The sequence below is a fragment of the Neopelma chrysocephalum genome, unplaced genomic scaffold (assembly GCF_003984885.1).
Source record: "Neopelma chrysocephalum unplaced genomic scaffold, ASM398488v2 Primary Assembly neopelma1_85, whole genome shotgun sequence".
Lineage (NCBI taxonomy): Eukaryota > Metazoa > Chordata > Aves > Passeriformes > Pipridae > Neopelma > Neopelma chrysocephalum.
The window spans coordinates 2767503-2792945 of NW_020897747.1; the positions used below are offsets into that span (position 1 = coordinate 2767503).

General features: G+C 34.6%; 1 protein-coding gene across 6 annotated transcripts in view; it reads right to left on the reverse strand.

The window, feature by feature from the left end:
* ATRNL1 (attractin like 1) overlaps positions 1–25443 on the reverse strand; it is a 531556-nt gene that overhangs the window by 316405 nt on the left and 189708 nt on the right. For all 6 annotated transcript variants that reach the window (XM_027692113.1, XM_027692108.1, XM_027692107.1 and 3 more), the window contains one exon: positions 14075–14168. In XM_027692113.1, the coding sequence (XP_027547914.1) occupies positions 14075–14168 (94 nt within the window). The remainder of the gene's footprint in view (positions 1–14074; positions 14169–25443) is intronic.

The following is a 25443-nucleotide window of genomic DNA, read 5'->3' on the forward strand; positions in this document are numbered from 1 at the left end:
ACAAAAATCCTTTTGAGTAATCCAGACATACGGTAGAGGTGGGATATTACCGATGCAGAGATTGTGTGGGAACAGTTACGGCATAATCCCTTCACAAGTCTCTATTTCACCAGCCTTGAGCGTTTCTATTTTCTATCCATCATTTTCTGACTGTCTGTTGGTTTGCTTCTTAACTCAAGCCTGCATAGGATAATAGACTACAATTACATTAACCGCCTTTCATCTCAGTTTGAATTAAATTTGTTCTGCTAGCCAGCATGAAAATCTGTCCCAAGTCATTTTGCTTGAGTCAAAGAATAATAAACCCCCTCAGTCCAACAATTTAGTCAATGGTTTTAATATTGTGAAATATTTTTTTAACTGAGAGATAATATCAAAGTTAGTATTTAAGAGGAAAAATTTGGTTACAATATTTGTCAGTAATATACATGATTTTAAGAATATACAACCCTATCCTCAGTTGTCTTTGCATTCCCAAGCTCTTTTTTCTCACTTGTTTTCTGATTTGGTTTCTAATTTATGCAGAATCAATGCTATAATTTGTAACATCATCCATAATTTAGAAATGCAAAATATTTTAATGTCAATTGAAACACAATTCTGGTGACTGAAATGGTCCATCATGCCAGAAAAAGAAAGTACTTCTTACATTTTAGGTAAACAAGAGAGAGAAATCAACTGAGAGCCCAGTGGAGAGATGCACTCTGAGGCGAATGCTCTTTTGGGAATATCAGAGTGGAAAAAAATCCAAATAATTCACTCTATGATTATATTACGTTTCCCTTCTAAATTTTTATTTTTAAACAAAATATAACTGAAATGACCCTCTGATTTCAAAGCTCTACTTCATGAGTGACTTTGGAATGGCAGAATGTTTTACAAGCAATCTTGGATTTGCTTATTCCTAATATTCATATTATTCATAAAAATGAGCACACATTCAAAAGACAAAATATCAAATTGACAGAAATATTTCAAAACTATATTCTGTTTTAAAAACAAAATGTGCACCATACAACCCACTGCCATAACAGAAGAAAATTTCAGGTACAATATACCATTTAGAAACACATACATCTGGATATATCTGGAGTATAGCTCAATACAGCCATTATAGAGGAAGAAGATGTATCAGAATAACATTTGGGTTGTACTACTCAATGGTTCTTTTTTGCTTCTAAGTCTGCATTTAACCGAAATAATTCAATTTTAACTTCTACCATGTTTATAACAAAGCGACATTAGTCATCATTTCTTTCATTCTTTTTTTTCCCCCAATGAAAGACCTACTGTTTGCTGATTATTCATCATTATTTATTTTAAGGTCAGTACTTAAATGACATCTGTTGCAAAAAATTTCATCTGATGCAAACATAACAAATAAAAGAATCAAGAGATTCTTGGGTTGAAGAAATTAAGTGTCAAAGGCTGAGGACAGGCAGAGAGTAGGCACAGGTTCAAATATTTCAATTAAGACCATCGACAACCTGTGGCATAACAACTAAGTCTGAAAACAACCTGTAATGTTATCATAACTTAAACCATGTAGAAATACTTAAGAACATTGACTAGACAATGAAAAACAAAAAGTTTTCATTCTAAAAAACTGAGGATGGGGAAAGCTCTAACCAAAGCCTCTGAAGGGCAAATGTCAAATGATTTATTAAATCACACAGTTAACTGTTTTCCAAAAACGCAAGAGCAAAAGCAATAAAGTAATGGCACAGGAAAGGTTTCATGAAAGTCAATGACAAAAAGACAAGAGCATTAAGAAAACAAAAACGTCATGAAGTTTTAGCCTTTTTCTACACTAAAAGCAGGGTTGGAAAATGCATTTGATTTTATACACATCAGGGTGGCATAAATACAAGAGAAAAAAGGAGAAAAAAACCCCTAAAGTACAACTGAACAATAAAAGCATTTTCTTTTTTTAAAAAATTAAAATAATGCATATCTACCACAAATACTGCATTTACATAATTCCCACTTCTGAATCTTAGAGTTATTTAACTTATACGTAGTTGGCACTGAACTGCAGTGAAGTTGTTCATCTGTTTAAATGTGCTATTACCTCTTCTTTTATTCATAAATACAGAGGAGGCAATCTTTTTGTTCAACATGAAGGATTGATTTATATTTTTTTTCTTGATTTATGTATTTTTCTTCTTACAATCATCATTTGTCACCTTCAGCATGACCTTTTCTCAAAAAAAACCCTTATCTTTACCAAGTACAAAAAACCAACAAAAAATAATAAAGAGAAGGAAAATGAATGAATGAAGAGAAGCAAAGTATCAGGAGTGAAAAGGACTTTGTGAACTTGTTTTGTCAAACTCTCGCTGCTATTCCATTACATGGCAATTAACAACCAGCCTCCCAAGAACAGGGGAAAGTAAAAGTAAACCATATGTTCCCCAGTTCTCACCAAATCAGGGAAATATTTCCTTTTAAACTTAAGGAACAAGGTGTTATCATGTATTAAAATATTTATCTGAATCAGAGCCCAAATCTGTGATTAAATCAACACTACACGTAAGAGAGGATAAAATGGCCTTAAGGAGAACAGGATTAGAAAGTCATTTTGCAGCATCTGTTAGAAAGTAATTGCTGCCCTTATCTCCTTACAGATCTTGTAAGAACTCATTTCCAGGGCAAATATATTTTTTTTAAGTTAAACCTTCTTTATGAAATCTGATTTATTAAATCTCTTTCAGCATATCTGACTGTTCCTTTACCCTTTAATTCTTATCACTTCTCTGTGAGCAGCCCAAAGTCTTTTCTTCCAGGACAGGGAGCCCTTTTGGACAGATTTCTTATGTTGTTTTGCCATTCTCACTGCTCTCTCTTTGGCCTCCTGCTGTAATTGAGTATTCCTAAGTTTATCATTGCTCTGTGCAACACTGAAAGAAAAGTGTTGTGGCAGATCAAATTTTCAGATGTGATTATAAGTTTGCTTTGATTCTAAATCAGACTCCTGACACTATTTAAAACAGCTTTCCTAGCTAAGTATTTACTGTGTCTTCTGGTACTTTGTTCTTTTCTTAAATTGCTGAAAAATTCCTTTTCTTGTAATATAAAAATAATAGATGGAGATGGAGAACTAAATCTGTGAGTCAATCCTTCTGAAGTGATAATCTAATAAAGCACTCAGGCTTCACTGCTGAAGTTTAGGATATCATCAGGGTTCTTGGATTGATTGATGTTCTTGTAATCAAGCTCCCCGGCCCCATTATCTAGTAAGCTAGATAAAGAATACCACTTATTTTTCAATACATCCACAAGAAAAAAAATAGAGAGCTCAAAGCATGTAAAGGTTATGCAGCTTCATTTATATTTTATACTTTCTAATGGTGATTATTTGGTACAAAAGAAGAAAAGAATAAGGGACCCTTTCTAATATTTAAACATTATTATCTTTCATCTGGTGAGTACAGATAGAATTGGTCTTATGCTATTTGTTGTTGCCTTATCAGTTACCATTCCCTGAAAATACCTTGCATATGAGACAGAATTTACTTTTGGTTTCAAAGGTTTTGAGTTTATATCATAAAAGGTAAAATACTACAGATACTACTATTTTCAGTAATAATGTTTATTTTAACTTACTGTCTTTTCAAGTTTTGATTATTTTATGTCTTTCACATGATAATGCAGGCTAAGAATGAAGGTAAAGAAGAAAAAAAGGAAGTTTAAGTAAGCATATATGCTTACATATGTTCAGCCTGCAGAATCCATTATCCCACATAGTCTATCTCCAGATTTTTAAACAGGAATGTAACAAATTTCCCTCTTAAATACACAAAACTGCAGTAGGAGGAATAACAGTATGGGTAATCACATTAGATTTCAGTGACCAACTAAACAACAGCACTTCGGCCACAACATAGTTGTTGAGGACTTCAAGCAATATAGTTTTTATAGCCTCCCATTTTTCCTTATGTTAATTGTTAAAGTACAATTCAAATATCTACAATTTTCTAGGCAACTTTTTAAAATGTTGCATGCAGTGCCCTTATCTACACAACAGAATGAAGAGAATATGTCATTTTATTTATCCCACCACTAATACAGAAGTGACACAGAAAGCTTCTCTGGCACTGCCTGTACTTGGGACAGGGTAAGCGTGAGAACGTGGGCTCTTTTGCAACAAGTGCAGACACAGAGTTCAGATGGAAAGAAGAAATGGAAAGAAGATTCAACATGTAAGAAAACCTGCATGACTTCTAGATGTCTGCACATACAGCTGCAGCAGTTTGCAAGTCTGCTGTAACTTGCAGGCTCCTCAAATTGAGGGCTCTTTAAGCAGGATTTAACACTGTGTAATTGATGTGCTCAGTCTATATAATTATCAGAAGCTTCATGGAAAAAGAAATGAGAAGTAATACATTTCTCACTCCCATGCCTTAATACCAAAACACATTTCTTAGTTCTGTCTATGTATAGTTTTAATCTTTTATGTGCATTCTTTTAACACTCTCAGCAACAACTGAAGCAATACAAAACTAATAGCTGGCAACAATGTGAAACAAAATGCTCTAACTTTAAAACCAGAAATATAACTATTCCAGCTAAATTTTCATCTATATGTAAAGGTATACAATTGACTGAAAGAGACAACAGAAGATGAAAGCAGCAGTAGGAAGATGCATATTACTTCTATTAGAGACCATAAGGGGAGAAGAAAAGTTATCTTTCCATCACCAGGAGATTTCTAACAAGTAGTGTCTGCAGTACCCACCTGACCTAGCCTTTCCTTATTGCTGTATAAAACCTGCTTTTCTTCCCTTTGTTAGTATACAAAATGAATAAATATCACAAGCTGAAGCTGATATATCTATCACCATGGTTTTCATCACAGTGTAGCTTCATTTGTTTTACTTATTTGTAAGGTTTTGAAAATAGATTTTAAAATAAAAACAGGGCACAGTATTTTGTGAAAGTTGAGTACTGAGCAATCCATATCAAGTAAGATAAAGAGGCACTATTTCAATTTCAAACTTAGCTATGTGTTGATAGCTTGTAGAGAGCTGTGAGCCCTCACAATGGTATTTTCTTTTCCCATTGCTTCCTATATACTTGCACTAGCTTAATGACAAATTGATTAAACCAGATGTCTATTTGAACTCTAACAACTCTTGTCCCAGTAACTAATTACCATACTAATGGCCTATCAGATGTAAACTGTAAGCTCTGGTCTACACTGCACAAGGGATACTATTTTATCAGCAGCTTAAGATCTCAGAATAATGAAGGAATTTTCAACAGCTTCGAAAAGTCACAAGCACTGTAGATCTACTCAGAACCTGAGACTCACAAAACCTATGTTGTCAAATCCATGATTTATTTCATTAAGAAGAATAAAATGTTTTGATCACCATACCCATTGAACTTGTGCTCTGAAAATAAGGAAAATGCGGATGTTCAGGATGGATCTACCTTGGAAGACTGTTTTCCCTTGAAATAAAAAGTATATCCACTGAAATGTGTTGACTTGGATAGCACAAGTCCTGACAACAGACACACAAAGACAGTCCCTTCAGCCTTTGCTCAGTCCTTGTCAAAATTATGTGATCAATTGGCTGGATTAAGCAGCATCAGAAAGACAACGATTTTAAAGCTACCAAATACTTACTGTAGTATTACAAACCTGGTTTTCAACAGAAAACAACTCTATAACAGCTAATATTTTCAGTTAACTGTCAGTTATACAATCAGTATCATCTTCAAATCATTTGACCTGATTTTCTTTTAAAATGACAACTTTAAAAGAGGTTCTGTTGAAAAACATTACTTTCATTGTAAATTCTCCTTGAACACTTGCTACGTCCAGCTTAGAAAGGAAAACTTGGAGTGTACTACATCAGTTACATTTAGTAAAGGAATATATATTGTGATGGTTAAATTCCAACTCACCTCCCATTAAGCATATATTTTGAATTTTCCACATACTGAAGTAGTAAGGGAAATAGTTATTTTGACAGGAATATCCTAATGCTTTATTTTATTTGTATAATTCCCTGATAGTTCAAGAGATAAATTTACTTAAGTGATTCCTATACATATTTCCTACTGGATTTAAATACAATTTTATAGTTTTAAAAAAATCTATTTTAACGAAGTTCAGACTATATTTAATCAACTATCTCAGACAGAAAATGATGGCTATTAATAATATAAAAATATATTAAATATAGAACAGGTCAAAAAATCCCTCAGTCATTTCAATTTAAATGGATTTTTCTTTAAATTAAAATGGAAAAAAATATTTTCAGTCATTTAAAAAGCAAAAGTCCTAATAAGTGCTGCTCATCATTTACTGAGAATCAATGCTTTGTGCCTCAGTGAATGCTGTCATTTAAGGAAGATACTACCTTATTAAAAAAAAAACAAAAAAGCAAAACCAAGAAAAACAGAGAAGGTGGGTTTTGAGGGACATCCACTAATAATCAAATTTAATAAGCTCACCATGAAGTCCGCTGCCACAAACCTCAAAAAAAGGTCAGAATTTACATGAACATGCAAAACTTACTCTGCAGAAACAGCTGGGGCTCCTTTGTAATGATCTCATTTTTATAGATAAGTTTCAAATGAGAAGAAACCACATTACCTGTACCAATATATCTGGGGCCCACAACAATTCTTACTTGTTTTGCTCACAACTGGAGTTTCCACTACCGAGTATTTAATCCTAACAGTACATAATGAAATACCACTTCAGTGTGTTGAAATCAATGTCTGTAACTAAATCATAATGCTCTTTACAACAGAACTCTACTCTCTTTAAAATTCAGCCAACCAAACCTCATTTGTGCTGATAATCATTTAAGGAAAATGAACCAGTTCTCCTCTCTCTCTAATAAAATACTGTAAAAAAATCTTGCTAGGTCCTCAATATGGTAATACCATGAATGAGTCAGGGAAAGAATTTCATTAAGGATTTTTACTAGAATATATTTAAGTGCTTCTACCAGAAAATATCTATTTCATCCCTGGTAGAAGCCACAGGAGAAAGGTGAAGCTGTACAAAGAAGTTAATAAACAAGTAATATATCTCCAGGTGTAGCAACCAGAATAGTCTATCAGCATCTGCTACTTAACATCTCACTTTGGTGCCCATTTCTAAGCAGCTGCATTGCACCAGGGAAAGAAGCAGTTGGTTAATCCAGAGGGCTTGTGGGGGGAGCAAGTCAAGGCAACAACAGCAGGACACCTTGGGATGGAGCTACACACCCAGCAGACACCTCATTTCACACTGGAGAAGTGGGAGTCCGGGGAAGTCAAGGGAGGTGGAAGGTTTCTTTGATATATTCACAGAGCTTTTCCTTCCTGTTAGGTGAGTAGCATGTACTTACGACTGTTTGCCACATGAATATTTGGATGTGTGGCTCCTGGAATCTGAAGGACATTCAGTCTTGTCTCCTGATTGACTTCTTATTTGCTTTCAGTCACAACTTGGAAAATTTTGATTGATTCATCACACCTAAACTGAAAACTAATAAAAAGAACCTGCTTGTTTGTGAAACAACTGAAAATTGATGGCTTTACATAGCGAAAACTAATTTAAGAAAAAAAGTTTTGATTAAGGGGACAGCAATACTGCTTCTTTTCGCTTCTCTCCCTTCTTCCCTGTCCCTAGAACTGAAAAACTGCCTCTGTCTAAGGTGCTGATACAGACTATGATCAGCAAGGATGAGGCCATGTCAGGAAACTCTTTGGCTTTCTTTCTCTGTTCTTTTCCAGCACAAAGGACCAATAATGATACCTAACATTTTGATAACCATTTTTAAGGTTGATCATACAGTAGCCAAGATCTCCTTAGGAAGACTAAAAAATTGAAATCACTCTGATACCACTGATTTCTCAAATGTGTACATATACTAAAGCCCATCAGTGTTTGTGTTTCATGAAGGCAAAAAGAATAATATATGTTAAATTCTTTGGTTTAATACAGAGTCCATGAAAAACTGTACTAGCAATATTTTTTTCTCACCTTGAATATGTTTTGTCGTCCATAAAGTTTTGTAGGAGTGTTTACTCTGAATTTTTTTTTTAAATCTCCTTAAATATTCCCCTTCCACAAGGGAAATATCACTTTCCCCCTTATGCTCCATAGTTAATTGTTTAAAGCTGAATCCAATAGCAGTAGTCATCAATAATAATAGTGAGGGAGAGGGTTGTTACTGTAACATAGCATACACTGAATTTAATCAGTTACAATAGAGCAGTATATAGTAGAATTTTTAAAAAGAAGTCCCTGAAATATCTGGGTTTTTTAGTCACAACTCAGCTGAAGGGTTTTTTTCTGATGACAGCAGGATGAGTAGCCAGAAAAGCCATTGATTGCTTTCTTTTCGTTCTATAAAGAGAACCACTTTTCTTTAACCAAAGCAGTAGGAAGGGCCAACTAACTTCATACTCCACTGGAAATACGTGTTATTTTTCCCCCCTGCCTGCAGCAAATATTCTGACTTTCAAAAATTGAAGTGTGGGTTTGGGTTAGGAGGTGATGGAGGATTAAGTATTGTCGCCTTTGAGATTTAGGAAAAAAATAAGCTTTTTAATTCTTAAAAAAAAATCTTCAAGAGCTAGTTTTATGGTGTAAAGTCTGTAAAGAAAGATTTAACAGACTTCAAAGAGGGACAACTGCCCAGGGAGAAGACTCTGACTTCACTGTCTCCTTAAGAGGAGGATGCAATGAAACAAGAAAAGCATGAAAACTGAGTGGATCAGAGACCAAATCCATAAAGAGACACAGGAGCTGTGATGCTTATCTACCATCAAATTGTTTGATGCCCAGTTGCTCAAGCAGAATTCCCAAATCCAGAACAACTCCCACAGCTGCTCATACAGCACACAGGTTGCAGTTAAGTGCCCTGGGACAACACAGTTGGAGACCTTCTCAGCCACCTGTACTGTCACCAAGATGTGTTTTGTATGACTGGGGAGTTACAGACCGAAGCCATTTATTGGACTAAGTGTAAACAGTTTCTCTGGCCAAAAATGGCTGGATCAGAATATTCACTGGGCAGGTGTGAGACATACAAGACAACAGTTGGACAAGCTGTTATTATCTGAAAAATACCTGGAATCTGACAGCAAGTAGAGCAAATATTGAAGAGGTAAAATGGTTAGATCAGGCACACAGGGCCTGGCTTTATCACAGCAGTTCATTAATAAGGAACAGTAAAAAGTACTCTGCTAGAGTGATTCACAAATGCCATCCTATACAGGGCAATCTATGATTTGTGAGGTTAATTATGGCTCCCATGAATAACGACAGTTTATAATCCAACCCCAGCAGCATGAAAAGAACAGAATAATTATATCCATGGTTAACAGAGTTAGCCAAGTTAGTGACAATGATAATCAAACTAAATGTATTCATGATTTTTGGAGACCCCATCATTTTATATGGACACAAAGAATGGACTATGGGAGTATTATGTTTATGCAGATTAGGAGAGATAAATGGCTGGTAGAACCATATGTTGCAAAGAACTTGCTCTCCACTGTCAGCAACCTCCTACAAGTTTTTTCTGGAATTTGAACAGCACTGTCTTACAAGAAATTCTCCAGTCTCCTTTAACATCTTCTCAAAGAAGCAATGCCAAGGGATGGTGCAACTGCAAGCACCTCTCCCACTGGGCTGGTGCTTTATAAGAAGAGTTGTTCACACTGATTTCTGGTTTATGTGACTGATATTACTCAGCCTCACTAACTCTTGACTGCAGTTCTAGTCCTGGACACAGAGGAGCAATCCAGGTGCCTTCACTGCACATCCTGAAGGATGTAACGCAGCACAGCCCCATCATTTTCAACAGCCTAAAGTGGAGGTGGGGGGAAATCCCTTAAAGTGTAAGTCTTTGCAATCTATTCTGACACTGTCTGAGACTAAGGCAAAACATTGTGCTACACAGATACGTGCAATTCTGCTTTAAAGGTAGCCCTAGGCAAGATGTAAAGTCAGCCTAACCCTCAAGGCCCTTTGTCCCCTCCTTCTTTCTAAAAACAAGCATAGAAACTCAGGTTATAACTTTGCTCGATAACAGAAAATCAGGCTCAACAATAAAGCAATTTTATGGTAATCACGACCTCCCTTCCTCTCTTCTTCCCAGTAACTCTCCAATGGGACACAGTCTATGCCTGTTTCTCTTTTTCCTGTATAGGTAAACATTAGCATCACTCCCACTCCTAAATTCATCTCAGTCCAGACTCAACATCTAACTGAGGACAGAATGATTGTCTGCAGCTTATATTTAGCTTTAAATCTTTATGGATCTATTTCAGACCTTAGGAACTTGCAAACTTATATATTCTTTTCAGCTATGTTACTTTACTATAATAAAAATAGCACATAGAAGCATTACCTTACCTGTACATCCCTACACAACTGCAACTACAGCAACAGTCGGTATCAAAAATTACTAGCATTTTATAACAAATGCATCCTGAGCAGTGGAATTCAAAATGGGTCTCATTGGCATGTCATCTGTGAAAGACTTGGGCAGCCTGCCCTGTTCCGCTGCTTCACTGATATAATGTGCACCAAGAAAAACAGATTATTCAAATGCCAATCACTGAATGGCATGGCCATGGCACTGGAGGAACAATTTTTATAAACACGGTATTTTGATTCACTTATTTTGAAAGAAAATCCAGCACAATATGTTTTTCAAATAGGAAACCAAGCAGATACAACTTAATTAAATCTATATCCAGCATGCGTAATAACATAAACCAGTTGGGCAGAAGAGACAGGGACACTGCTTACATTCCTATTTTAGAGCCAAGTGTGTCTGAAAAGTTGTAACAAAGATCAGTTTTGCTCTGAATTTTGCATTTTTGGAAGTAGCCTGAAGAGGATGTAATGACAATAAAAAACCTTAGAAAACAACTGAATCCCAGTGGTGAGAGAATTCTGGTCTGTTGAGCTTGCCAAATCAAAAGACATATTTACATGTGCATACAGTTAGTTATGGAAGATCCTAAGTTAGAAGCCAAGAGCAAAATTACTTAATTCTCATGAAAGAGAAACCCTTGTGCCCAAACCGCTTCCTGTTTTCCCGATAATTAGTACTGAACTCAAAAAGATAAAAGGCAGATTTCATGGGAACAGAACACCCAAGAAAATCGCAGGTATAATTTTTAATGCAGCTCCTGGCAAGAGATATCTTGCTAACATAGTCACTTTTACATTGCAATACCAATATTGCAGTGTCCTCCAGATCTCACACCTTCACAACTTACCCACAATAAAGTACCAAAAGCTCTCTGCAAGTGGCTTGCAGCTGCTCCCTTAGCCACTACCTCATTCTCCTTTCTTTCCTAAGAACACTACCTTGTAGGAATGATACAGGACATTCAGACTGTAGTTCTTCTCTATCTTTACAAAGTTGGGCAAGTTCCTGAATAAAATGTAATGTTTGGAAGTAACAATCGTTACAAAAAATGTAGTTTCATTTACAGAGTCTGCAACTCTGAAAGATCCCAGAGAGCCTCATGAACTTTACATATCATACACTGAATATACCAAAGCAGAGAAAGCAGAGAAAGTGAGCCTACCGCAGAAAAAAAGAAAGAAAAAAAAAGAAAAAAATCAACAAAAAGACTGAGATTGACATACAATACTGCCAAAATCCACATTTTACTTTTCTTCACATTTTAGATCTCAAATGTTTCAAGTGCCTTCTGAGAGTTTAAGCCATTAGACTGCATTTGGGTCATGTCCTGAAGCTTTGATATTAGACATATTGTTTAAATGAAAGCTGCAATTTAAGCAAAAATGATTGATGCCAGAAACATGAATTACAGAAATAAAAGTATCTCAAATCCTTGACAGATCTGGCAATAACTACTACATGTAGAGCAGAAAATTAGTACATTTACAACATATATTTAATGTTGAAGTGGGAGTTTTATTTTATTGTTCTCCTTAGAAACCTAATGATCCAGCACTTTGAGAACTAGTTGAGGGCTGTAACCTGTCCTTACAGAAGCAAGCTAAAATTTTCAGGCAGTTACATAAGACAAGAGGCAGTGGCTAAACCCACCAAGAGCTACAGATTTTGCTGGAATTCCCCTTGAAACATCCCAGGTAATGGAGTAAATGGCACACCAAAGTTTAACAAAAAACTGAAAACTCAAAGACTGGGCTCATCATGATTAAGTAAAAAATACCTCATATCAACATTCCCAACACTTGGAATATCAAATGCTTTAACATTACAGCTTGCCTCAGATAAGACTTTGATCTATGTATGAATCTAGAAGGGGATTGTATTAGATGTGACAAAAACAGGGATTTTCAGTCTAAAAATAACAAGTGATTTTCAGTCTGAAATTGCAATTTTAAGTTTAACCTTGAAAAGTCAAAATTCAAATTTCCATTTCTTCTGTCTTGTGGATTTGCTGTAATTGCTGACCAGGAAAATTCATGACTAGGAAAACCTTTTCTTTTCTAGTTCAGTAAATGAATCTTCATACAACAGACAAACTCAGGACAGCAGATTGATACAGCTGAGCAGCACAACTAAAGCATATGAGTCAAAAGTCCATATGAGAGTGGAAAAACCAATGATGAAATGGACACAAGACAAAGGAAAACAATAACAACATAGGTACATGAAATACAGACTAGGGAAAAGGTCTATAAAACATGCCCTAAGGGGAGGGTAGTTGATAGAGAATTGGAGTTATGAGCAAACAAACTGGTTTTTGTGGTTCAGGTGTTACAAAGTTGAGGAGTAGTTGCTGGGTTTTTTCTTCCCATTCTTTATAAATAGGTAGAATGGCATTGATATAAGTCCACAGCATGCTGGTAATCAAACCACTCATTAGCATCTAGAACTGACTGTTTAGACACAAAAAGAGGGAAAAAAAACTTAGCGAAGATTTAATTCAGAGTTTAAAGATATTATCACTCCAGTTTTTGTCATTATAAAAATGCATCACTTAGTCCTAATCTTGATTTCCTGTCTTATCCTGAGACTCTTCAATTGTCTGGACAGAAAGTCCCACAGGTGGCATAGAAACAGTACACCTGCCAGCCCAGCTTTCTCACGAATATACACACAGCCTCTGCACCAGAAAATCTTGTTCCTTGCCTATTTATCAAGGAAAGCATTAAGGGTAGGATTGAAGCCAGTTCATTAAGTGTATCAACGACAAATTCACAAATCTGGTGAAAGTAGATGCTTTGTGGCAGGCAGAACGTAACCTTTTGGCACCTCTCCCTGCTGGAAAGGAATAAGCTGTATTTATATGCCTTTTCCCCAGTTCTAACTAACATTGCTAAGATAATTTTTTTGCCAGATACTATTAAAATAACTATAATTGTGAAAGGAATAAGGTTCCTATTAAATAACAGGATAGAATGAACTGAAAGAAACATCTTTAAAGCTGTTCATAATTAACTTCAATGTGTTATTTCTCCTACTTGACAAGTTGCTCCACTTCAGTACATTATTGTTCTTAGTACTCTATTTTTTATGCTCTACCTATCTATTTTAACTCTTCCTCTAAACACAATAAACTATTCCAGTACAAAACAAGATACACTAATTGTGCTTTCCATGACAGGTCTACACATTCCTCTGGTCTAGCTTTAAAGATGTGGGGAAATGTTTGAAACACTGTACACTTTTAGTAAGGTTCCAAAACTCTAAAAATCTTATAACTGTAGATTCTTATCAAGATAAGAATGTACTGACTATAATTACCAATTTCACATACATTTTTTACTTACTATAATTTTTTAAAAACCTAAGAAAAAGAAAGACAACTACAGATAACCATCCAGTTTCTTGTTACTTATTTTTTTTAAGTCTGTAGTATCTGCAAAACGTTACTAGTACTTGTGATGTAATTCTTAACAAAAGTAAGTAATGCTGAAATTTCCTAAGAAATGTAGGGAACACTAGATTCACCACTAAAACATTGTCAGGTCAAACATAAAATTAAAAACAAACAAACAAACAAACAAACAAACAAAAAACCCACACAAAACCAGGGAAAAAAGTGATTATACACCAGTCACGAATTGCAATATCTTTGGGCTAAATGTAATTGTACTCACAGTTGACACTGATCTCCTTTGATTCCCTTAGTTGTGCAGAAGCATTTTCCTGTTTGCATGTGACATATATTTGCATGTCCGCTGCATGTGCAAGCTGTAAAATCAAAACGGAAAAGTGAGATTTTTTTCACCCATATCAAACCCTAAAACTAAAGGAAGTTTCATAGATTTTAATACTTCATCCTAAACATATTTCCTGCAAGCTGCCTTAAAATATATATCTATTACTACGTCAATAATAAGGTTTTTTTTTCCAGAAAATTTCACTAGCACATAATTTAGTTTATTTTCTGCAGAGTTAAAAACTATTCCTGTGTCATTAAGGGCTCTCCTCCACACCATAAATAACAGCAGTTTGAGAATAGCCATTAAAATCTACTATTTCAATGCACAAGAGAGAAAATTATCAATAATAGGTATTTTCTGGTCAGGGTGAAATCCTAACCAATGACAAAATTCATTTAGTTTCAAATGTCTAATTAAAGTATTATTGCATGTTTGGTAAAACATCTAATATAACTGGAATTCTTCCTTTTGACAAAAGCGAACAAAAAGAGAACGTTGAAAACATTTAAACAGGGTTAATACTACTAGTCTACAACAAGAATGTCATAGAAGCAAGAAACAGGCAACTTTACAAGCTCCTGAAATTTGAACAGAAGGAGAATCACAGGAACATCATCACTATTGTACTCCATGTTAAACTCAGTGGCTGAAGTAATTCTCTCCACAGTGGTCTGTTCACTGCTACTCTCACTGCCTCAGAGATTCTCACCTCAAAACAAACCTTCACACTCCCAATCCTTGATCTTTCTTTTTGCTTTTTCTTTCCATGTTTACTTGATTTATTATCTTGTTTGGGCAGCCATCTTTTTTTCCCAACCAAGCATTCAAAACTTAATAATGTCTCTCTGGGAAATGTGTCAGTACATCTCCTCATCATACTAGAATGCAAACATTCACAGTACACTCAAAGTCTTTCTTTAATACAAAGTAACTCTGAACCTACCTTGATGATCATATTATGCTTTCATTGAAGTTTTTATTATGGCTAAGATAAAAGATTTAATATATGGGGTCCTGCTTGGGAACAGATATGATACTAAGTGGTGACCTTGTATAAGATAAAAATTTATTCTCAACTTTCTAATCTAATATTGAATTGCTAACAGAGAGATTGAGTTTTAATGTTCTTATTCTACTGGTAAGGAATAACACGCAATGAATCCTTCTGTGAGTGCCCCATCACATACACACTTTCACCTGTCTGCCACAGCCTAAAAAAACTGGAGAAAAAGGTAATAGACAGAATAGAACCACAATTAAATGTAAGATAGTATTGACAGAATATGTCAATGTCAGGACTTCAGACTTTGTTCTGCCCTCAGAGCTTATTAAATAGCCAGCTGAAGCTGAAGGAGCAATTCTCACTAAGGAGGGGTTAGGCATTCAAAGTGTCTGCAAGAAACATATACTAGAAATTTCTATGCAGCACATAGTGATGTGTGATGTTTTTCCCTCTTTCATAACACAACACTCCTGAAAAATACCTACACAGAGTCCTACATTTTGCAATTTTGCTGTCATCTTGACAGTCTACAATAAGTGTTCATTGAAGTGTTGCTTCTATATAATCAGTTATGTTTTCCTAAATTCATTCATGTTTTCCACTCTACATTTATAGAATGATTATTTAGGCACTTTAAGCTGGAAAAGCCTCTTCACAAAAGCTAATTTTAATTGTGTAAATCTTTGCTACACTTTCAGTGAAAAATAAAGAATATATTCTTAACAGCTTATTCTGATTATGGTTAATTGCTCTTAATGGCAATGAATCATTATAAGACAGCACAAAAGTTATAAAGGAACTAATAGGGTGAATTCCAAATCATATTCCAAAAAGTGTCAATACATTGACAAATATAGAAGCTATTGCCACCTAACCTTAATTGGTTACTCCCACAATTATTGCTCACTTAATAGGAAGTAGATCACAAATGTGAAAGTGGAACTTCCTTCACTTGAGTAGCTTTTTTAGTAAAATTATTTAAGCCCAAAGCTACAAAAGCCTTTGGACACCGTGTATCTTTATCACCTTTTGGGGGGGGAAAGAGGTAAAAATGGATTATCATCATCGTCATCATGGCTAGGCTCTGTGAACGAAGATTTGGGAAGAAAAATGGATTATACAGTAAAAGTAACAGATGTAGCTATATCAGACTTTGTGGAAAACCATTTCCTTTGTCAGTTCAGACATGACTTGTATACCCAGTCCATGAAATGATGGATAAATCAAACTTTTCAGCAGTACTTGTCCCCAGGGACATCTAAATCAAATCAGCACCTATACAGGGCCCTTTAGTGTTCTATGTGCTCACTCACACAGCAATCCACAGGTGAACTAGCCAGGAGACTCCTTCCATTTAAACTGCACTTTGTTTTACACTTTGTCTTTGGAATTTCCAGGATTCTGGAGAGTCATTATCTAACACAAAAATCTGAAAAAAATTAATTTTCCCATAGACCCCTGTCTAAATTCTGACCTGTCTGTATTTACAGCCCACACAAATAACAGATACGTGCATAATTTGGTCTCTCTCACCGAAAGGACGTATTCACATCACCAAAGACACCAACATGGCTGCTCTACCTCACCTGCATTTTCATGACATATATGAAGCTTCTCTAGTGCTAAGGTCAGTATGGATGGAAGAGGAGAAGAAAGGAGGAGTTCAGAAGTCTCAGATATTTGTTTTCTGGATTCTTTGTCAATGAAACAGCTAGCTCCGACAAGCCCAGCAGCTAATTTTCTTCTATTAAAGGATGAAGATAAATTACTCTCATTGAGAAATTTCCTAGTGATTTAACTGTTCCCTGGATAACACCTTGAAAAAGGACACCTTTGTATTTACATTTTTAAAATCTCATCCAGACAATTTTTGTTTCAGAGCAATGAAAGCATATTTTAATTAATCTCAGGCTTGCAAGTCTGTAATGAAAAATGGATTCCTACCTATCTGTGGCTCTCCGTCTGGAGAGCAACCAAGGAAAACCACAAACATATAAACTATCATTGCTGTTACTGAAGCAAATGTGAATACATGTGATCAAACAAATGCAGTAGCAGAAGCAGGAGAATACTGTAGTACATTCAATGGAAAAAAATACTAATATTGATATTAATCTTTTTGTCTCACTGCAGGTTTTTTTTCCATTGGCCTAGTTCTGAATAACAAAAAAGAAATTAAAACTTCTGAATATGAAGTATATTTATTAATTAATAAATATTAACTTAAAGCTGCATTTGATTTTACAATAGCAAAAGATTTACATTCTTCCTTTACCTTGATATTTCCATATTCCTCTTTACCTATTTTCTTCAATATTTTCTACTTGGTTTTCTCTGCTTAACTACTCTCAGTAAATGCTTTCTCTTCTGGTTGTACTGTAAGTCAACAGTTAAAACTGTAGCCAAGGTAGTATCTCTCACAGCTTAATGCCAGTAGAAATATGCCAAGTCTTGGAATTAGTTTTAAAAGCATAGTTTGTACCAATCACTGTCAGCTGGCAGAACTCAGCACAAGAGATGCAATTCATATTTTCTACATTTTTTGAGGTCCCACACTTTAATTTCTTCACTGAAAGGGTTGTCAAGTATTGCAACAGGCTGCCCAGGGAAGCGGTGGAGTCACTACCCCTGGAGGGATTTAAAAGATGGGTAGATGTGCCATTTGGGGACATGGTTTAGTGTAGGGCTTGGCAGTGCTGGGTTAAGGGTGGACTCGATCATCTTAGAGGTCTTTTCCAACCTAAATGATTCCATGATTCCACATACTCTGTGCTGCACCCTTGGATAGAAACAGTGAGTTCAGCCCAACTTCAAGAGTCTTCCCATATTACTGTGTACATTCATCTCCAACATGGGTTTGTATTATGCACACATGCCTTTGTTTAAACAGTTATTTTAAACACTTAATTACCATGTAAACTTGTTATCAATAATTACATATTTTAAATAAATTAATACTCTTTTGCTTACAATAAAAAACATCATTAAAATACAGAATTTAAACCTCTTTCAGGGTTTTTTAACATATTAAATGAAATTATGTTATCAGAGCTTTAAAAACAACCAGAAAAAAAGCACCCTGGCAATATCTACTCTTATTTTAGGGAAATAGCAGCTCACGATACTCTTTTGTACAACATGCAGATTGTAAGTGGAACAGAAATATTATATGAAAAAAATACAATCCAGTAGAGTAAATCCACACTGCAAAATCACAATACTACAGAATGTATTTAATAATAAATCCACAGTATGATTGATTCTGAGTTGCTAGCTCAGCAAATGAATGTTCTTGCTGATGCTGACAACAAAAGAATACCCACCACTATTTCCACAAAGCATGCATTTTAAACAATTGAATTTAAAAATACTTATTGCTTAGCCCTCATCTCCAACACAAAGCTGCAAGAACAATTTTTCTCTCAAACAGATCTCACTACAAATGGTACTTTAATATGTTTGCTTACATGAAAGATTGTTAAACCAGTAGCTGCACACGGATAATTACTTTAAGACATCTTGCTGATGTTTTTAAAAGGAAGCTGTGACAATGGTATTAAATACTAAGGTGTACTACTTTGTTAATTTTGGTAATATGCAAGGCATAAGTTCCGTCAGAAAAAAAAAAGGAGATATAGTCTTTCTCATGCAACTAGGCTAAGCAAGAAATACCAAGTATAAACTTATATTAGATCCAACACTTTAATGCTCAATTTCACTGTAAATGTTCACCTATATTATCCATTAGTCTACTCATATAAGAACTGCCCTACAGAGACTATTTTCTACATTAGTAATATTGCAAAACTGTCTAGTCATTTAATTTTCTGGAAATGTGTATTTAGCTAGAAGCCCCTGATACACTTTGAGCATTCAACAATTACTTTTATAGGAAATACACACATTCAACCTTTGAGAAAGGCAATGCAAAAGCAGACAGATGTGCCCAATAACACTTTTGCAATATCACTAATTGAGTAGCATTAAAATTAAGCTAAAGAACTTCTGTAAAGCCATGAGCAATAAAAGTAAAAGTACAAAAAAGAAAAGAAGGAAAAATTTGAAAGGACATGCAAAAATGGAACTGTCATTGTATAGCAACACAATTAACCTTCGTAATAAATCAGTCTTATTGGACCAATTTGCTCATATATATACCTCACTGATTTTATTTTCATCCCTCTTGGTTTATCTTGCGATTTATCTTTCTTTGGTCTCCAAACCAACTTATTTTTTATAGTACCATAATAGCACAGAAAAGAAAAAAACGTGTATTAACACAGTACTAAGGACTGTGAGACATACAAAAAAGGTAAACAGAAAAGACATACTTTCAGGATTTATGTCACCAAGATATGGAATTTGCATAGGCAAAATATGCAGGAATCAACCATCAACCACCTAAATCGCATATATAAGCCTACATGACGTATGTACCGTCTAAAGCAAGATCAGCTATTCCCACTATTCATAAAAATTAGATAAGCATTTTACCAGACCAATATTGGATATAAATTTGTTCTGGTAAAGACCAGTATACCAAATCACCCTGGCAGACATTTCTGTAAAATTAGACACTCGTCACATCACAATTTTTTGAGCAGTTGCCCCAGACCACAGCCTGCCCTCAGCTCTTCCTTGGCATTTTAGAGGCTTAACCTGGTGATTACAGAAATGCTCTTTTCAGCCACTTCCCATTCAAAAAAAGCAATTCACCCAAGCCTAAATGTGATTTTATCTTTTTTTCTGGAACTTATAGTCATAGCAAAAAACAGAGAATTTCACTCAACTGTGAACTGAGATCAGGTGACTGCTAATCAGACAGTTACTTTTTCCTGAAAAGCAACACCGTGTCACACAGTCAAACAACCTGGACATCCCAAGTGTCATTTCCTTAGCCTTCTGGATTGACATATACATGCCAGAAGTAGGATATTTATCCTAATAACCCCCCCCCCCCCAAAAAAAATCTGGGAAACAGTAAACAGGCTGATTTTCTGATGCAGAAAACAAAATTTAGTTTGGTTACACCAACACAAATCCTATGGCAACCTTCACAATTTAAAGGTTTGTATTTGTTCTTTAGCCATTTTTACCCTGGTAGAATAGCTCTGCAGTGCTTGTATTTCATTATTCCTTGTGTTTAAAGCATTCATCCTGAAAAGTGGACTGATTTTTTTTGTTGTTTATCTGTAATAAATACCTCTCAAACAATCATACTAAAGCTGTCTTTAATAATCAGAAACTAACAGCATAAAGACAGCTTGGAAAACCATAATTCTGTTTTATACAAGTAGATAATGAAAATGCAACACAGAAGATTAACACTGAAAGACAGGATATTTTTTCTCATTAGGGACTGAGCAGAATCTTAAACAATTAACAAGAGTCTTGCTGTGCCTGAATCTTTCATGCCAATACTGAACCATAGTACAGAATTTTTACAGCCTGCTTTTGGAATCATTCAGGAATAATGTGCATAGTAGAGAGTATTTTCAGCCAAAAAAACATGCTGAACCAAAGCATTTCCATGTAAACTCATGAAATACAGTAGCACAAATTTCATTTTCTCCATGTAATCTGTGTGAAAAACTGAAACTTTTATACTAACTAAATTAAAAAATTCCAGTGAAAACATTAATAGGAACATTTGGAGAGAAGATAACGTGTCATACTTATCAGTTTCCTTTTCATTCATTTCATTTATTCTGTTAATTTCTAACTATAATACATTACTAAGAAATAAATAGCCTACAAATTTTACAGTGGGTAAAGCCGCAAATTTTGAGACTCAAAAACCGAACTCTTTATCAGACGTATAGGGTAGTTCTTTAAGCATCTAAGCATTTAAAGAGATCTTTCTTTCACAAGTGTACAAGATGTAAAATATTATTCCTTAAATTGCTCTTAGTTTTCTCAGATGAAGAGATTTCTCACATGAAAACATAAGATAAAATTAGAATAATTAAAAAATAAGTAATTTCAGATCTGACAGACTAAATCTTTTATTAGGTTTAGTAAAAAACTAAAAGAGTGGGTTTTGATGTTTAGTTATTTTTAAAGCAAAAATACAAAGTGATGATATTGCATGCCTTCATCTTTGCATATTCAAACTGAGAAGTGTTTAAGATTTTTTTAGACACTAAAAGGCTTAGGACTTTTTTTTCAATTAAACTGTGTCTTTTTAAATTTTTCTTGAGAAAGACAGCAGTTTCTCTACCGACTATCTTGGAAATTTGGCCAAAAACCTCCTTTCATCAAAAGGATGCTACTCCCCTCCCCCCCAGGAGAATATATTACTTGCTAAATTATAACAAAAAATTATTATAAGGCAGTATGGAAAGCAAAAAAATTTAAAACCGTTCAGAAGTTATTCATAGCAGGTTTAAATGTAAAAAAACCATTCCAATCTAAGGTGAAAAACATCTGAAGTCAACAACTGGTGATTGCAACTATTTGTGTCTATTTGGTCATTCAGAGTAAAAGCCCAAAGAAAAGAAATGACTTCCACAATTTATCAGACAAAAAAGCCATAAAATGTAAAGAAGTCATCAAATCATTTCCCTCTCTTAGCCATTAGGAGGTACAAAATGGGACTGATTTTTTAATGTATTCAACTGCAAGCCAAGTTTTTTTTTTCCCTTAAATAACTAATGTGCTCTGGCATTGTAATGTATTGAATTTAGCACTCAGAAAATGAAGACAGAATCAACTGCAATCAAAAAGAAATGCCATTACAAGTTTTTTTGAGAATCTTCAGTCAATTGGGAAATGAATTCCATGATGCTTCAAAATCTAATTTCTCAATAGCCAGAAGGGGGTTTCCAAGACCCCTTTAGGAAAAGGGGATATATAGAAATAGACCCCATCTAAAAGGGGATATATAGAAATTAAAAACAAACAAACTGCCTACTTTTTCTATTGCATTTGGAACAAGAAGGCTGGCTGTAGTCAAATGCTTATTTGAGGATCGAGTAACACTGATTTAAGAAAATGTCATCAACAAATTACACCTGCCTGCCCTCACTTGCAGGTTAGTGTCCTCTGAGCTAGACATAGGAGCTACATGAACTCTTGGCATGTCTTTCAATACAAGGTGAAATAGGTTTGTTTAAAAGAGCCTGACAAAATCAGTATATTGCTGGACAGCTGAAAGTTCGTAAATCATGCCATGCCTATCTTCTCTAGAAACATCTTTTGGAAACAAATGGTTTTTCACATTTCATCAGGAAGGCAAACATACTGATATAAAGTTCAGATAGCACATCAGAAATAAATTTTATAAATATTCCTTACCCCATAAAATAAATTCATAGCATGTGAACCCGAAAAAATCCTCACAAAAATAAGAATGCAGAGCAACTCCTTCATCATTGTCAAAAACTATGTTACACAAGAGCATGCAGGGGGACTCTATCACTGACATCAGTGAAAGCAACAGAATTGTCATTAATCCTTGCAAATAGATAAAATAAGCACAGAGATAAAGGAATACAGTATAAATCAAACTGCTGTATCTCTTCAATATCTGTAAAAGTAATAAGGTGATCAATTAAATGATGCCTGAATTCGAAGTTCTCAGGAAAAGATGCTGAATAAGCACAAAATGCCTTCTATTTAAACAGATTAAGATACCACAAGTTATTCCTATTCTTTTTACTAGTTCAGATATTTTTGTTGCATAGTAGATCTAAAAAAGAGTTTAGATTAAGTTTATTAAATATGCAGAATTCTCTGTACATTTGTAAAACCTCAGAAAGAGCCTTGCCTTTTTATTTTTCATTTTAAAAAAGCTACTTTGCTCTGACTCCACTTGAGCAAATTAGGATTAATTTTGCTGGATAGTGAACTTACATTTAGGCAAAGCAACACAGTGTAACCACGAGGCTTAGGAACAAAACTGCAGTTAATAAAACTGGTTACTACAGATTTGACTACATAGTGGTTGTGCAGGATGGAAAGAAAACTTTGTTAGGCAAGAAAAAAAAATCTCTTTTATAAAGAAGACAATTTGACTAACTTATTTTAATCACTGCTAAGGATAATAAAAAGAGTTTTAATGGTCAGGAATTTCAAGATGGGATAGAACTTAACCTACTATAAAAGTCTTCTCTACGCAGTCAAGGAAAAAACATCAAAAATGTTAAATATGCTGAATAGATATCCTGTCAAAACCTTATGAAATCCCACAGCCACCCAAATAATCTCTCTCTGGAGGTTAATCACGTTACATTTAAGTTTCTTCTTTTTTTCTCTCATAAAATTATAGACATCTAAATGTCTACTGATACTTGACACTTTCCTTGAAGTGTAACTCCAAGTCCTTCACTTAAGATTATTTTGAGTATAAGTAGGTTATGGAATACAAATATATCTATTAAAAGGTTCCTAATTTTAGTTCAAGGTTTTTGTTTTAATCTACAGTTACTTGTCCTAGAAATCATACTTTGTAATACAGGTCTAATCTACAAAAAAGCAAAAAGAAAATTATATGTATGCACAACAACTAACAGCATATTGAGAAGCACATCTTGCTTGGCAGTCAAAAAATAACTGGAACAGTAATTTTTAAATATGTTTTTAAATATGGTTTTTGCCAAGTTCCTCAATTAAGTTTTTCCTGTGGCAATCCACTTCTGGTTTAGTAGCACAGGACTTATTTCAAATATATTCTGATTCGAGTGAACTTAATCTAAGTTCACAACTAAGCCCAAGTACAGGCACATTTTATTTACTCAGTGGTCAGACTATTTTGAACACTGTTCAATAAACAGCGTTCATTAAACGAAGGAAAAGAAATTTGCAAATCACTTTTGGGGGAAAAAAGTCTTAAAAGAGTGTTTATTCTGAGTATTCTAACAATCTCTTGAAAAAGCAGTATGAAGCTTTTCTTGAATACCTTATTGTGCTATGATCTCCTTCTATATTTCATATGTACTCAGAAGTCCTTTACCTACTACTAAAATGAAGTTCCAGCACTTTAGTTAACAGTGTTTTGATTCTATAATAAGGTATTTTATTAAAAAAACCCACAAGAAATTGTGTCATCTGTATTCAATACTTAAAAGAAAAAAAATTAAAGAAAACAAAACACCACTACTACTGCAAAATGGGATTTCTTGACAGTCCCCTCATTCAAAAAAGTAAACCTTTGTTTACTTTGTATAGCATAAACAGAATCACATTTTCTTTTGGAATTTAGCACATGAGACCTTTTCTTTGTCTGAATAATCTTAAATTACAGCTTCTTATCACAGAGTTTTGCTATGAACTTGTGACCCACTGTTTCTTAGAAACCAAGATACAAGCAAAGAGTAGAAGTGGATTTTTTTTCTTAATTCAGTTCCATATTATAGTACCTGAAGACAGTACAAAGAATACCATACTCTTTTTTTTTTCACTTATCTTCAACGTTTAGCTATTTTTATATAAAATGTCTGTATTCACATAGACTCCTGTGGTTTGTGTCATAGGCCTCCAATCCACTAAACAACCTTTTTGTTTTGTGAATAACCACAAACTGCTGGGACTAAGAGATGCTTTTGACTTTTTGACTATATAGACTTAGTCACTGTGAGAAGAGGGCTTCCAGAACACGATATTTAACCTAATATAAAATTTCCTCTAAATTTTAAACATCTAATACTGGAATGACAAATGCATGATCCTGCATTGGTGAATTCCATAAATGCAAATCTCTACATGCCAGACCTTCAAACGGCTAAACAGAAAAACCATATCAAAACTCTGTATCCCAAGCTGCCATTTCATTCTCTAAGAGAGTCAAAACTCCCATCAATCCATGCTCATTCCTAATTCTACTTTAGGAAGATGCAGAAGAAAATGCTGCTTATACTTGTAGTTGAGGTGATTGTGTTCCCACATTTCTGTTAAGTTTTTCTGGCAGATGACATTAAAAGCTTTTTTTCCTCATTCTTAGTCCTACCTTACGTAGGACTCATGGCCCAACAATATAGGATTTTGGACCAGAAACCTTTTTGAAACAGAAATGTACTGTAGAAGATAAAAGACCAAATTTGCTGCTGTCTACAACCTTAGCATAATTCATCCACTTACCTCTATTCTGATATCAAGTTAAGCACTGAATACGACTCTAATATTTTCTGTTAAAAACTAAGCAACAAAACTCTACATAGTGATAGAGCTTGGTTTTTGTCCTTCTCATTAGTTTCACAGCAGTGAGGGTGCTGAAGTCTATGGTCAACACAGGAAAAAAAGCATTTTGGCACAGGTGGAATCAGGATTAAATGTACTGGAACGAACATCTTGAAGAGGAAAA